This window comes from Cornus florida, unplaced genomic scaffold, assembly GCF_030987335.1.
Source record: "Cornus florida cultivar Cherokee Brave unplaced genomic scaffold, ASM3098733v1 CherokeeBrave_3.0.0_Hap2_Chr05, whole genome shotgun sequence".
NCBI lineage: Eukaryota > Viridiplantae > Streptophyta > Magnoliopsida > Cornales > Cornaceae > Cornus > Cornus florida.
The window spans coordinates 82991111-83006690 of record NW_026775575.1 but is presented as its reverse complement, the minus strand read 5'-3'; the positions used below and the strand labels follow the sequence as shown (position 1 = coordinate 83006690).

At 39.6% G+C, this 15580-nt stretch overlaps 1 protein-coding gene across 1 annotated transcript; it reads left to right on the top strand.

Moving 5' to 3' along the window:
* Window positions 1-7172: 7172 nt before the first annotated feature.
* LOC132307222 (cinnamoyl-CoA reductase CAD2-like) lies at window positions 7173-15083 on the top strand. Its single transcript, XM_059804924.1, has 7 exons — window positions 7173-7452; window positions 7579-10418; window positions 10517-10689; window positions 10791-10976; window positions 12164-12326; window positions 13277-13463; window positions 14653-15083. The coding sequence occupies exons 2-7, from the start codon at window positions 10298-10300 to the stop codon at window positions 14795-14797; spliced, it is 975 nt and encodes a 324-aa protein (XP_059660907.1). The 5' UTR covers window positions 7173-7452; window positions 7579-10297; the 3' UTR covers window positions 14798-15083.
* Window positions 15084-15580: the final 497 nt, after the last annotated feature.

Sequence of the window (15580 nt, the reverse complement as noted above, 5' to 3'; positions counted from 1 at the left end):
ATTGAAAGATTACAACACTCTCTTAAGGAGCAAGATCTAAAAATTGCCTCGCTGACAAAAAAGTTAAAATTGCATGACGACAATGCTGAGTCAAGCAAAGGCCGAATTTCTCATTCTAATTCCATGCGAGAGAACACTCCAATTGATGATCAAAATGATGTGTCCGCCAATCCAATAATTGATGTTGCCTTCGTCACTTCACTTTCTGTCCAACAACTTCAAGACATGATAGTGAATTGCATAAGAGAACAATACAGTGGCATTCCTCAAAATGATCGTATGTACTCAAAGCCTTACACAGAAAGAATTGACATCTTAAAAATGCCGGTAGGGTATCAACCTCCAAAGCTTCAACAATTTGACGGAAAAGGCAATCCTAAGCAACATGTTACACACTTTGTAGAAACTTGCGGCAATGCTGGTATAAACGAAGATCTCCTTGTCAAGCAATTCGTTCGTTCCCTCAAAGGGAATGCATTTGATTGGTACACAAACCTCAAAGCTAGTGGTATTGACAGTTGGGAGCAGATGGAACGAGAATTTCTCAACCGTTTCTACAGCACTCATCGTACTGTAAGTATGCTGGAGCTTACAAACACAAAACAGATGAAGGGTGAACCCGTGGTTAACTACATCAACCGTTGGCGAGCTCTAAGTCTTGATTGCAAGGATCGTTCATCTGAAATTTCTGCAGTTGAAGCATGTATGCAAGGTATGTGCTGGGAGCTTTTTTACATCCTACAAGGGATTAAGCCTCGCACATTTAAAGAGCTTGTTACTCGAGCCCACGACATGGAGCTTAGCACGGAAAATCATGGTGCTAGGAAAGATGTTCCAAACATACCCGACAACCTTCAAGAAGATGAGGAAAGTGAGTCCGAAGAAGAAGACAATATACTTCCTAACTCGGATGACGAAGTAGCATCATCTTTCATTATAAGCATCAACTCGAGAGACTTGCATCAAGACACGCACCATGCTACAACAATGACTTCAATCAAAAGTACAAAATCACAAGGGGCATTAAGTTAAGGAAACCAAGTAGAAAATCCTTAAAGTGACGACGAGATAGTCCGTGCCCTTCAGCATAGGTTTGGATTGCCGCCTAATTCTTGCAAAGTAGAAGTATAATTAAAGTTGAAGTGCTCCTAGATACGAGCCTAAACTATCGATGACACTCATTGACATGAGTTTAAACTGTCTACCTGAAAAAAAATATCAAGAACTCCTTGACACTAGTTTAAATTGTTTACTGGAAAAAAATAATAATAATAAAAAAATAAAATAAATCAAGAACTCCTTGACACGAGTTTAAACTGTCTACCTAAAAAGAAATCAAGAACTCCTTGACACGAGTTTAAACTGTCTACCTGAAACAAAAAATTCAAGAACTCTTTGATACGAATATAAATTGTCTGAAAAAATTGAAACTCCTTGACACGAGATTAAACTGTCTACCTGAAAAAAATTCAAGAACTCCTTGATACGAGTTTAAACTGTCTCCCAAAAAAATAAATTTGATACTCCTGATCGTATGAGCTTAAACTGCACTATGCTCCTGGCCTACATTAAAAAAATAAAAATAAAAATATTATGTACAACTCCTGGCCCGCAAGAGTATAAACTGTGAACGGCTAAACAAATAAACAATGACAACATCTTTGTTAACAAATATATCCTCATGAAGTGCAGAGCTTAAAATCAAAATATCTGAAATCGAGCTTATCTCCTTATTCTGATCACAGCCAAGGTTGGAGAGCTCAGGGGAAGATATGCGGAACCACTCTAGCAAATGATGGTACGAAGGATCAGAATGAAGCGGTTTCAGTGCAAAGCGGCCAACAAGAGACATTCTGACATCCAGATTAGTTCCTTTCTTTATGGTGTCGTTCTCTCGCTCCAAAATCTGCATGGAAGATTTTTTGTTCCAACGGAACTATGGGTCCTGAACGGACTAGTAAAGATGTGTTCCAACGGAACAATGGGTCCTGACGGACTAGATGCGTTCCAAAGGAATAATGGGTCCTTACGAACTAGTTGCGTTCCAAAGGAACAATGAGTCCTTACGGACTAGATGCGTTCCAAAGGAATAATGGGTCCTAACAGACTAGATGCGTTCCAAAGGAACAATGGGTCCTTACGGACTAGTTGCGTTCCAAAGGAATAATAGGTCTTGACGGACTAGATGCGTTCCAAATGAACAATGGGTCCTTACGGACTAGTTGAGTTCCAAAGGAACAATGGGTCCTTACGAACTATTTACGTTCGAAAGGAATAATGGATCTTTACAGACTAGATGTGTTCCAAAGGAACAATGGGTCCTTACGGATTAGTTGCATTCCAAAGGAATAATTGGTCCTGACGGACTAGATGCGTTCCAAAGGAACAATGGGTCCTTACGGACTAGTTGCATTCCTGACAATGGCATTCCCTTCATCAACCGCAATGTTAGGTGCATCCTTAAGCAATACAATGTCTAGCACCGGCGTTCCTTAGCTTACTACCCAAAGGCAACGGACAGGCTGAAGTGTCCAACAAAAACATAATCCGTATTCTGAGCCGAATGTTGGAAGAATGTCCTACCACGAAGGTCAAATAGTTACCGTACGTCTAGCAAACGGTCCACAGGTCAAACTCATTTCTCCCTCATCTATAGAACCGAAGCCGTCCTTCCAATCGACATCGCAGTCCCTGCAGCCAACATCGCCTCGCGTAATGGAATCCATATGACATGTGATAGCGAGTTAGAGGCCCTCGAGGAACGGTGCGAATCTGCTCTTCAGCACCTTCTTCACCCTATAGCGCATGCTTACAACAAACATGTTCAACCTCGCCACTTTGAGTCTGGCAAGCTAGTCCTCAAGGCAGCCACACATATCATGCGCGACCTTTCAGCCCCAAAATTCACACCTAATTGGGAAGGCCCTTACATTGTCAAGACAGCCAGCGCCAGTGGCTATTGCACCCTCGAGGGATCTGATCCTAGCCCAATTAACAATGTCTGGCTCAAACATTACTTTTGTTAAGTGTTTGTTCCCTTTGAAAATTTCATCTTTTGGACGAATAAAGAAGGGACCCTTTTTTGTCAAAACATACATACAGCTATTAAATGCAAACATCAATATGCTGAAAATTACACTTTTTTATTCATGTCTAAATATTCTGTTACAATTATAAGCTCTTACATCTCAAAAAAGAAAAATAAACAATAATAAAAGGTAACAACCCTACCCTACATAGGAGGATAATAGTGAGTAATTGTCCTTATGCTCATGCAAATGTGCTACCATCACTTCCAGGCCCTTCTCCTCTTGCGCCAACTTTCTTCGCAACTGTGCCACCCATTCTTGCGCTGCGTGAATGCGTGGCGCCAACAGCCTTTACCGCAAACACTTCTCAGCCACTACCAATCTTCTCTTCACCCACAAGACAGGAATCTTGAGCTTCAGTACATCCTCCAATAACAGTGCTGCCTCCCCCAAGAGCTGCTCGTTGGTTGACCCTTGCTCGATCTCCACAAACAGCTCCAAAATCCTGCAAAGGCAAAGATATCATGTTCGCTGAATCAACACGTGGCGCGCAGACAAGAATTAGGGCACTTCTGGATGATAAGCTAAGGCTGCCTCCAGCATACCCACGTATGTGTGCAGATATGCCCATCCATTCAACCTCTGGTCCAGCCACACCTCGCTCCGCCTCATCCTCCTCGCGAGCCTCAGCGCTTGCTGCCTCAGTCACCCCTGCCATGGGGGCATCTCGTTCCGCTTCGTTAATTTCTTGCAAGTGAGGGTTCAAGGGGTCTTGCACCCCAACCATGGGCGAGGTCTTCCCTTTTTCTCCCTCTTCACCATCCCCTAGCACTTCTTGAAAGGACATTTCCACAAGTCTTTCTTTTTCCAGCGCCACAACAACATGCTTAGACAAAGGCTCAGAGGTCTCGTTGGCAGTTCTGTTGATTCATCATTGCCCACTAGCTAGCCTCACCACGAGAATGATCCCTTTCTTCGATTACGTTTTCTGACCCCTCGCTAGTACTGTTTTCCTCACCAGACAGTTCTGTGATCACAACATTGGAGCGTCGCTGTGCCATTTCAAACATTGCCACTGCTGGCGCATATATCACCATTGGCAACTCAGCTATAACCTGCTCAGTGCTCGCAGCACTCTGATGCTCACTTTCCACTGATCCTTGGGCTGTATCATGCACAGGCGAGTCTCGCATAGCAATGATAAGCGATGCATCTAGAGGATTCAATGGCGCTTCCTCCCTCTCCTCTGCTGGCCACGCTGGGGCATTTTCTTGAGTACAAGGATTCACAATGTTATCCCCTAAGGCTTTCATAAAGTCAAAAGGGGGCAAATTAGGGAAATCATTGTCAGAAGAGGGTACCCATCCGAGCTCACATCTAGCACTGTGGCATGAAGTCTAGTATCTCGCACGCGATGAAACATGCGCCCTACGGCCACTCTGGGCCAAAAACAGAGGCCATCGACCCATGTTCCCCAGTGAGGGGTTGCACCTCTGGATCATCAGCCGAGGTGTCAGTATCCATGTTGTCAATCTCATATTCGTCTGCAAGTATCGACTTACGAGGTTGCACCCTTGGGCGTGGCATGTCTGGAGCTTGGGGCCTCGCACTTGCCCCACTTGCACTAACTGTTGTTGGAATTGTAAAGGCCACAATTGCCCGTTTCGCTTGAGTCCCAGCCCTTGAGCGAGACTGTGCCTTTGTCTTGCTCCTAGAAGAGGTTACCACCGGAGCCACTTCAGGCACTGGCATAGCGCTTTTCTGTGATGTCTCTTGCACACTTATGCTAGCCACAGGTACAAACCTACAATACTCGCCCCTATCAAAGTCAATGGGAGGCCTTAACGAGTAATCCCCAGAGTATATCACAAGAGCTTTCGCCCGCTCTGCAGGACTTGTACAAAAGTCTTTCCAGCTAGCAAGCTGAATAGCCAAGAATGTATGCGTTGCCTTTGTTAATATGGGAGCTCGGCGCCCCCCTGGCAAAAACAAAGCACCCAACCATTCTGTCAGCAGTCTGGTGTGCGTTGCCATGAACCTCATAAAACTCCCGTCATAGGACTCCTCGCCACCTGCAAAAACATATTGCGAAGGCACCCCGCGATCATACCCAAATTGAAGGGTCACCCTGCGAGGGTTGTAAGTCTTCACCATCTCCCAGCCTCCGAAGACGCTGGCAAGTAGCCAGGCATCATGCAGAGCAGTAAAATTAATACATTGCTCACATGAAGTCGAAAGGCACTAGCAGGGATATTTTCATCTTCATCAAAGTACATTGCCATAGTTAGTGCGCCGGGTAAAGCTGCAGCGTAGGGTCGCGCAATGAATTGAAAACTTTGGTCAATTGTATAGTTGAGGTGGCCTTAAGGAGCGCGCCCCTGCCATCTCATTCCTCGAACAACCAGCTCGTCGATGGCCAAATCTGCAGGGGCTAGAGCATAAGCCTTAATTCTCTCATACAAAAACATCTGCATGAACAAGGTCGAGACATACGAGTTTGCCACATAACGCCCCACAGAGCGCAGAGTCCTCTGCCACCAGATCTAATCAATGGTACAATGTCCGTAAAAACAAGGGCGGGAGAGCCACTTTCACTCCACTCGCTAATTTCACAGCGAGATCCAGATGACGCGACAATGGAGCATCTTCTGGGGTGCCTTCCAATATATACCTTGATAGCCAACACAACACAACAGGTAGGCAGTGAGGTTTGAGGGATGGTCCACCCAAGGACCAACAATGCCATCCCTGCCTTCGTTGGCCAAATCCTTCTTCGACATTGAATAGTCCTTGAAGTTGTATCTCACCCACAATCCAATTGTACACTTCCTTGCCCCTTTCCCTCGATTTGTATTTTTTACCCCCTTCTTGCCTCATAAGGTGCCAAAGTTCTTGGTTTTGTCCAAGGCCTTAGTCAAATCCCCCATTAGCACCTTCTCTGTCTCGCTCAAAGACCACGACCCAGTGTTCTCTGTACCTTGGCGTCACATCCTTAATCGTGGGAGTGAACTCCCCCCACGCTGTCACGAAGGTATACGAGCTAGAACTCCACCGCGATGCTAGCTCCCACACACCAGCCATATCGCAAGGAATACTCAATTGCCGAAATAACATAATCGATGCGAGTAGCCCCGTCGCTGTCAAGATGCATTTGTACTCCTCATTTGCAAGTATGGCATCTATCCATTCTTCCCAACCATACACAGGGCTGGTATGATTTACTAGATCCACATAAGACCATGGGTACTTACCCTGTTCCAACACAAAACCTGAGAATTGTGTCTGCTGGTATACGCGAGGCAGAGGCTACCTCCACCTCCTCCATTAACTCAGGGAACTCCAGTGGTTTCACCTGTGGCCCCACCCCTCTCTACCCAACACCAGAATCTATCATATTTCCCAAAGAATGGCGCCCTTCACCATTCTAAGTCCAGAGGCACCCGTGGTGGTGGTTAGTCTTTTTTGCTTAACTCCTTCCTTACCATCGTGTTCTCAAAAGCACACTCTCTTTACCTTTGCCGGCAACAATGGCAGCCCACAAACCTCTCACCGTACTTCCTTTTTGTCTCTCCCCCTTTCTCTTTATAATTTGTTTTGATCTTTTTCAAATACACACAAGAGTGAACATCAAATAACCTTTTGGATTTTTGGCAAACACACCCTTTTAAACCACCATGCTTCGAGAACCTTTCCATGTGAAACGACACTAAAATGGAGCATTAATGCTTAAATTTATATTTACTTATATTTTGTTTCCAAGCTTAAACTTATAATATATTGGATGCTGTTTTTTATTTTCTATTTATTATTATTATTATTATCTCTTTCCCTTTTTCCAATTCTATTTTTCTGAAACATAAATAATTTATCATTCAACTGAATTTTTTCAACTGAAAAAATTTAATTCCACTTGCCTCGTTGAATTTTTTTTCAAGATGGTAATTTTATTGCTTGTGGCAACAAAATTTGGTGTTATGTCGATTGAATTATAAATAAAAAATAAAATTGACTTGAAAAAAGAAAGAGAACAAAATTATAAAAAAAAAAAACGGAAAAAAAAAAAAAAGTATATTCCGCCACATTATAAGGTGCCAACGACCAGTCTTATCCTGAACTATTGACGGGCTCCGCGTTTGCCACCAAAGTCTGTCAGCTCCAACTGGACGTGAAGAAATGGCGTAACTAACACCTCTGTCTTTCTCTCTCTCACGCACACACTCTTTCTCTCACACAAAAACCCTAAAACCAAAACCTCCAATTCGAAGCTTTTAATGGCTTATCATCAGTTAATCACTATCTTTCTCCTTTCTTATATGCTCTTCATCGTCAACTATTCACTAATGGTCTCATCGACATCGTCGATCTCACCTTCGTCCCTTGGGGCAACGCCAAGATCAAAGGCAACAACACCGTCATTTGCTAGGTTCGCCTGTTTCTCCTCCACTTTGTCTGCCTTCATATGTACATATATGTGTGTGTGTTTGTATTTATATAATTTGCGACAATGTGGTGACTAAAATTGCTTGTTTTTGTAATGAGATGAATGCAGCATGGGCCATTTGAATGCTTGCTAAACACTGCGGAGGCATGTGCAATCATTGTCTGGCCTGATCTGGTAAGATTAAGACCTGGGCATGAAAATTATTTTGTGTCATAAACTTATTGTTGGTAGAGGGGATTAGTATATTTCAGATTTTTACATTATTCACATTAATTTCAGATTCTTACGGGAAACTGTTTCTTTTGTGTGTGAAGATTTTGCTTTTTATAGAGGATTGTGTTATAATTTTGGTTGAAGTTTATAAAACCTCTAGCATGTGTTGAGTTCTTTGCATACTGTTCTTAGTTTTGCATAAACTCTATTGATTTTGTAAATTGTTTGAGAAAATGCATAAAGTTTATTGATTCTGGAAATGGAATTCTTAGTTTTGCATAATTTATAATAGTTTTTTAGTTTCTCTAGTCCAACTATTTTTGTCCCTTTTATGATGGGAAGTATTACGGAATATTCAAGTCCTTTGATTTTGTACTATTTCCATTTTCCTTTTACTCTCAGCTGAGGAAATTAAGTGGCTAATATCAGAAGTTTTTTGTTTTTATTATTTTATATATGATGTATGCAACATTCAAATCACTGTTAAATTTTCAGTGGATTGGGTTGTTGATTCAATTATCTTGTTTATGCAACTTAAAGATTGCCAAATCTTTTGAAAAGAGCTTCTTGTAGTAATTTGATGGCTTCTCAACAAGTCTGGATGATTTTCTTAATGATGAAGACAGTTCTGTACATTCCTTCCTTGTATTTTAGATTCTTTGTAATGTTTATATAATGTTGAAAACGACCATAAGCAGCATATCGTTACCATCCAGTTAAAAAAAGGAAGCTTGCTTTGTCTCGTGGATTAATCGGGGATTTCCCGGACACCCCAAGGAAGCTTGCTTGAGCGATTCAAAGTAAGCTATGGTTGTGGAACCAGGAATGCAGAAATTAACCCAACTCTAATTAAATTTAGGTTGGGATGGGATCAACGTATCAGGTAACCTGAAACCTACGTACTGTGGACTTAGATAATTATCAATTAAGAAGAAGATAAGAGTTCATCAAATTCGATGTGTTTGGCTTATTGATAAAAATTATTGCTTTTAAATAGTTTTCAATATTCTGTTATTTTTTAGACAAAACAGTGTGTGGACTGTTGTTACCCAGGAATCCTCTCAACATGACCTGAATTCAAGTGTAGGTTGAAATATCGTTGGGAGATAGGAGATATAGTTGAATCCCAAGGAGTTGAACACGGGCACACTGCTAGGCCACTGGATAATGCCCTAGTTGAATTTTGTGGATTTGTGTCTTAGTTGAATATCAACCACTTACCAAACTGGAGAAGGATGAAGGAATATTCTTACCCTTTATTGGATGAATGTGTAACATGTATTTAGATGAACAGTTTCTGGGCATCATCTTAATCAGTATAGATTTGAGTGAAAAGGATGATAAGACTACCAAAGTCTAATCAATACTTATTTTTATTATTGAACAATGCTATTTTAAGTGATTTTGGTTCTTATTGGAACCGAAAGTTACTTGACCAAAAAAGAAAAAATGACATAAAGTGGATCCACCATTAGTTAATTTTTGATCTGTTAAACCATAAATTAGTGAATCGTCCGTAATGCGGGATGATTTTTTGTCTAGCCCATTCTAGACTGAAAAGAACTAGTGCATTTATTTATTAATTATTGTAATTTATATGTAGTATTCACCAAAACAATCAAACACAACAATCAATTAGAAAGAAGAGAGATATAGAATCGAGAGAGGGGGAATATTACATATAATAAGTGTGCAATTGTTGTTGTATCATGACTTGGATTCGGCTTGCACCACATAACCCCATTTGCTGGCATTCATAATGCATTATGGTGGAAGAAGTTTGGAGTGATAACAATAATGTTGGTGGTGGTGGGTTCCTCATTAATATAATATTTATAACATTAATGAATTTTTGTCTAATGCTGAAAATCCAACAACCATTAAGCAAGTGTTCAGTGTGGGACAAAATACGAGAAGAAGTAAATATTCAATGATGATTGACACAAATTACTTAAAAATTTGGGAGAATTATATATAAATGGAGTCAAAGTTTCATATTTACTTAGAGATTGAGTCAAAGTTTTATATTTCTCTAAAATGGATTGTTGAGGTGACACATGGTTTTTTACTGTTTAAAAAATTGTGGTGCCTAAAATGCCCTTTCCTAATAAAAAAGTAGTACCTTCAGTTCAAAAAAGTAATACTTTCAGTTCAAAAAAGTAATACCTTTGGAGAAAAAGTAGTACCTTCGCGGGTGTTTAAAAAACATGGTACCTGGACGCCAAAAAGTAGTACCTTCAGTTCAAAAAAGTAGTACCTTCGAAGAAAAAGTAATACCTTCGCGAAAGGGTATTTTAGGCACCACAATTTCTAAACAGTAAAAAACCATGTGCCACCTAAGTAATCCATTTTAGAGAAATATGTAATTTTGACTCAGCCTCTAAGTAAATATGGAACTTTGACTCCATTTATATGTAATTTTTCCTAAAAAATTTTCATAAAAAAGGAGAAATATGCCAAACTTCACGTACTTTTAACAATGTAATTGCTCACATACGTACTTATAACTATAAAAAAGGGAGAGGAAACACTACAGAGACTGGAGAGTCGTGGTGGAGACTAGAGTGAGAAACTGAGGGGGTAGAGAGAGTTAGAGAGAGAGAGAGAGGAGGAAATGTCGGCTAAAGAAGGGGAGGTGGTTTGCGTAACGGGAGGCAGTGGGTATATCGGTTCGTGGCTGGTCTGTCTCCTCCTCGAACGCGGCTACACCGTTCACGCCACCGTGAAAGATCTCAGTTACACTCTCTTTACCCTTTCCCATTTCCAGATATCAATTCAATTGTTTTTCCTGATTCCATTTTTCTCTCTCTTTTTTTTTTCCCCCTTCTCTTAGAGGATGAAAAAGAAAATAAGCATCTCGAAGCCCTAGAAGGTGCGCAATCGCGTCTCCATCTCTTCCAGATCGATCTCCTCCACTACGACTCCATTGTCGCCGCCGTCACTGGCGCCAACGGCGTCTTCCACCTCGCATCTCCCTGTATTGTCGATCGAGTTCATGATCCTGAGGTTCGTGCCCAATTCAATGTACACGCACAAAAACACACACGTCTGTTTATACATATATATGTATATGTATATGCATATTCAATTTTTGCTATCACTGTCAGAAGGAGCTATTGGACCCGGCGATTAAGGGGACCAACAATGTACTCACGGCAGCAAAGGAGCTGGGGGTCCGGCGAGTGGTGGTGACCTCATCCACATCGGCGATCAGTCCGAGCTGGTACTGGCCAGCTGATGTAGTCAAGGATGAAAATTGCTGGACAGATATTGATTACTGCAAGACAAAAGGAGTGAGTCTCTTGCGTTTTCTTGCATGTTCATCTTTATTTATTTTTTCTTCTCCGAAATTTGTTTGTGTGTATTTGCTTATTTGGTATTAACCCATAACCATAACCATAACCAATTGTATTTGCTTATTCATAACCCATAACTAATTGTATTATGAGAAGCAATTAAATGATCGTATTTGACCACAAGTTATTGTACTTAACACTAACATATCTATTTGGTTTGCCATCAAAATGATTCACAGTGCTCCTCATCACAATCACCAAATTCAGAGAAGCAAGAATTTTTTATAGTCACTGATAAAATTTTGTAATAGATTACCATAACATTTGTAAGGTATGTATCATGTATGGAGAAATTATTACAAGGTGTGGTCTGGGACTGCATGGTCCCGGCCAATCACAACTTGACACATAAGCAAAAATCACATTTGCTTGTGTGTCAAGTTGTGATTAGCTGGGATCACGTAGTCTCGGAACATGTAAAAAAAATTCATCATGTATGCCCAAAATACCTTTTGGGAAATGGCTTTGTTGAGTTGAGTTGATGCTCAACTTATATTCTTTGTGTAAGGAAGCGAAATGTACTGAGAAAGTAAAAACAAAAGATCTTGCTCTTTCTGCAGCTGTTTGGTTTGTTGTAAAAGTTCACCAGAAAACAAAGACTCAAGTTTTTGCATCATGATTTGTCATGTTACGGAAGCATAAATAGCTTATCAAAATAATGTTATAGAAGTATGAATGGCTTTGAGGAAAATAATGTATCATAACAAAATAGTTGTCAGTGGGGTTTACTTTTAGAACTAATCACACATTATTCAGATTTATTTTTATTTTTTGGTGGCATTACTTATGTACAGAAAATAAATGCATATAATTTTACATGCATATACTTGCTCTAAGGAATTCTCTGAGTCTAATGTTTTTTCATTTGTTTCCGATGTGTTATCTGTTGCTCCATGTTGTACTTGAAGAAGATTGAAGTACTTTAGGTGTGTTTTTGATGTTTTCTTTCTTCAAAAGCACATAATCATCTCTTTAGATAAATGATATCACTTTAAAATTGGCTTCGGTAAATTTCTCAGTTATTGTTCATGCTTATAGGTTAATATGGTATACTGGTATCCAAATATGTTCTTAAATTCCATTTTATAACGTTTATTTATTTATTTTTGCTTTCTGTGGGCTAGCTGTGGTATCCACTTTCTAAAACACTAGCTGAGAAAGCGGCTTGGGAATTTGCCAAGGAAAAAGGTTTGGATGTGGTTGTGGTGAATCCTGGAACCGTTATGGGACCTATCCTGCCCCCAGCCCTTAATGCAAGCATGTTAATGATTCTTCGCCTTCTTCAGGGTATTGCACAAATTTGAATAAGCTGTTGTAGTTTATATTGAAGCATGCTGCATTTTAAAATGTCAGAGTTTAAGACGTGCGTAAATATATCTTTGTAGTATTCTTTTGCTTGACTCCATTCTAAACTCACCTGGAAGAAAACATCTAACCAGAACTCTTGCATTACAACAGATTATTATCTGTTCAATTGATGTTTGTGAATTTTCAACTTTAGACCAATATATGTTTCTTCATGTTGAACTGGACATCTTAAAGGAGTATTTGGCATTTAAAGTAACAGGGCTGTTGCAAAGTGCACCCCTCCCCACTCCCCCAGGAAATTGCTATCATATTTTATTTTCCCTCACAAGGGAAATAAAGTGAAATTCTTGTTTATTTCAAGCTAATTTATTAATTCTGTCATTGTTCACTTTGTAATTGAGCTTCAACCAGACATTAAACTGACCCTGTATACTATTCTGGATGCATTTGAGTGGTGGTAAATTGAGTATTTCCATTCCATTGAACTCTTTCCAGGCTGTGCTTAAGGTTTTACACACTATTAGTCCTAAGCCTGGAAATTCGAAAAGAATTACTCAAGTTGACAGCTTGCATGATAACATGTGACCATGTCACTTCCATAAATTGTCGTGTTCCTTATTTTTCATAATTAGTGACATAAGATTGCATTTGGAGGATTTATTTTTCTTTCTCCTGGCTCAAACTTGTTAATGAACTGTGTACTTGCCTTAGAATAGATTTGCCTCTCTGTCTTGCCAGTTTCCTCTCAACCGATCATCTAGTCTGGTATGTATTAAACATAGTAGTCCTGAAGCTTGTCCAGTGCTTCACATTCATTTTTAGATGCTGACAGTTTTCAATCTCCCCCAAAAACTTTACTCAGACATTTTGGAACTCCAAACTTATAATTTTTAGAATTAACCCAAGAATTCAAATCGCATTTTGGCCAGGCTGCACAGAGATCTATAAGGATTTTTTTATGGGGTCTGTCCATGTTAAAGATGTGGCCCTAGCACACATATTAGTGTATGAAAACACGTCAGCAACTGGAAGGCACTTGTGTGTGGAAGCTATATCTCATTATGGCGACTTTGCTGCAAAGGTTGCAGAACTTTACCCTGAATATAAAGTGCCCAGGTAATGTGTTTTAACTCTCCATGCTTGCTTTTTAAAAAAAATTTATTGTGTTTGTGATTGTTTATTTATTCATTTTTATAGTTAGAATTATTTACATGTCTTGCGGCTGTGGAACTGATGATAATTATATGCTGGCATCTAAAACTTATAACTCTGCCATATGGTTTAATAGAAGGATATTCTTTAAAAGGGTGCATAATGATTAATTTCTAGTAGTTTTTATGGCATTTTGAAAAAGTAAAAGGAAGCAACGTTCACAGTCCATAAAATTTTTTCCGCCCTTCACTATCTTATACGGTAATAGTAAGGTACAATGGGGAGTGGAGCTCAGGATGATTTATTTGGGGTGTGAGTATTGTGTCCAAGAAAAAGAAAAAAAAAAATCCGAAAAGAAATGCTAGTTATGGATTAGGCATATGTGTCTAAAGAGCATTGCCCCATATCATTAGGATGTAAGAAAAATAATCAAGTCAATAAATGGATCACATATTGTAATATCATGCCAAAAGATCATATAGTCCAAAAGATCACATACCTCCGGCCATGAAATAAGTTCTGCAAAACAAAATGAGAAAACCTCGAAACATTCACGTGTATGCAAGTCCTTACGCATATACTGATGGAGACAACATAGACATTTCTTTTCTTCACTGCTACGCATGGGAGTACAATCCATCATGCATCCCCCATTTATTCAGATTAGATTATCAGTTATGAAACTACTCTATTAACATCCCAAAACCACCATTCTATATCTTTCCAATATAACTCAGGGGCATGTCAGAATGTGTGTCAAAATGCCAACTTAAAAATAACTTTAAAAGGATGTGTTAGAATATGTGTGGCAATATAGGCCACATCACATTTGACAAACAAACGTGTACAGTAACGAGTTCTGGTGGTTCCTACTTTCATTTCTTCTTATTAGACAAATATTTGGAGGTAGAGACTCTTAGGAGAAGACTGGTAAAAGTCATCTTAATGTTTCTCTTGGTAAAAGCTTAAAGCTGAGGATTTTAATCATTTCAATCGCTGCTTTATGCTGCAAGTGTTGGTATATTACAATTCTATCTGGGCCTGCATACATTCTCAAAATTCCATTCACTACTGTGCTTGATGGGTAGCTTAACTTCAATAGGGTATTGTCGGATTTAAATATTCCTCAATCTTACTCAGTGCTTTTCTATAGGTTGCCAAAGGATACCCATCCTGGACTGCTGAGGACCAAGGATGGATCTAAGAAGCTAATGGACTTAGGTCTACAATTCATCCCCATGGAGCAAATAGTCAAGGACTCTGTCGAGAGTTTAAAGAGCAAAGGGTTTATTTCTTGAATGAAACCTTCAAGCCTCTGCACACCTGGAACTGGTAAAGGCCAAGAACTTTGTGGGATAAAAGTATAACAATAAAGATATTGGGTACATATTGATCAATGAGATATCCTTGTAATTTTGGGCTGGGGTTGCAACTGAACTAACCTGAGTTCGAAATTGTGTGTATTTTGTTATGTTTTATTTAGTTTATTATTGGTTTTGTGTTAATTTTTCTTTTCAAGTTGAGGTTCTGCTGAGCTGCTTTTAGAGATATTCTAATGGAAAAGTTATAATCTAGTTGACTCTCTCCCACTTTATTACATATTCTCGGGTTGGTTTGGGGTTAATATGCCTTTGGCCAGCAACTGATGGATTTTTATTATTATTATTATTATTATTATTATTATTATTTTTATCCTGGCAGGCATACGAACACTTACAAACATAGCCATAAACACTGTACAAACCAAACAAATCAAGAAGCAACAAAAGAAAAAACTGAAAGAGTAATGCTTGGATCTTGCCAGGACAAAAACAATGTCCTCCAAGCTGATAAGGGCTTGCCACCTATTCTTAACAGTAAAAAATATAAAATATGGGTTATATCTATTTAACTGCTAGACCCGTTTTGTTTCTCTCTCCTCCCATGTGTTCCTTTCTCTCTCCTTGTTTCTCTCTCCTCCCATGGGCAAATGTTTCCATCTTTATTCACGCGTCTTGCATTGGATCTGGTAGTGGTGAAATTGGATCAATTGCCCATTAGTGACGGCAACTGCAGGCTCTTCAGGTGAGGTTGAGACAGAA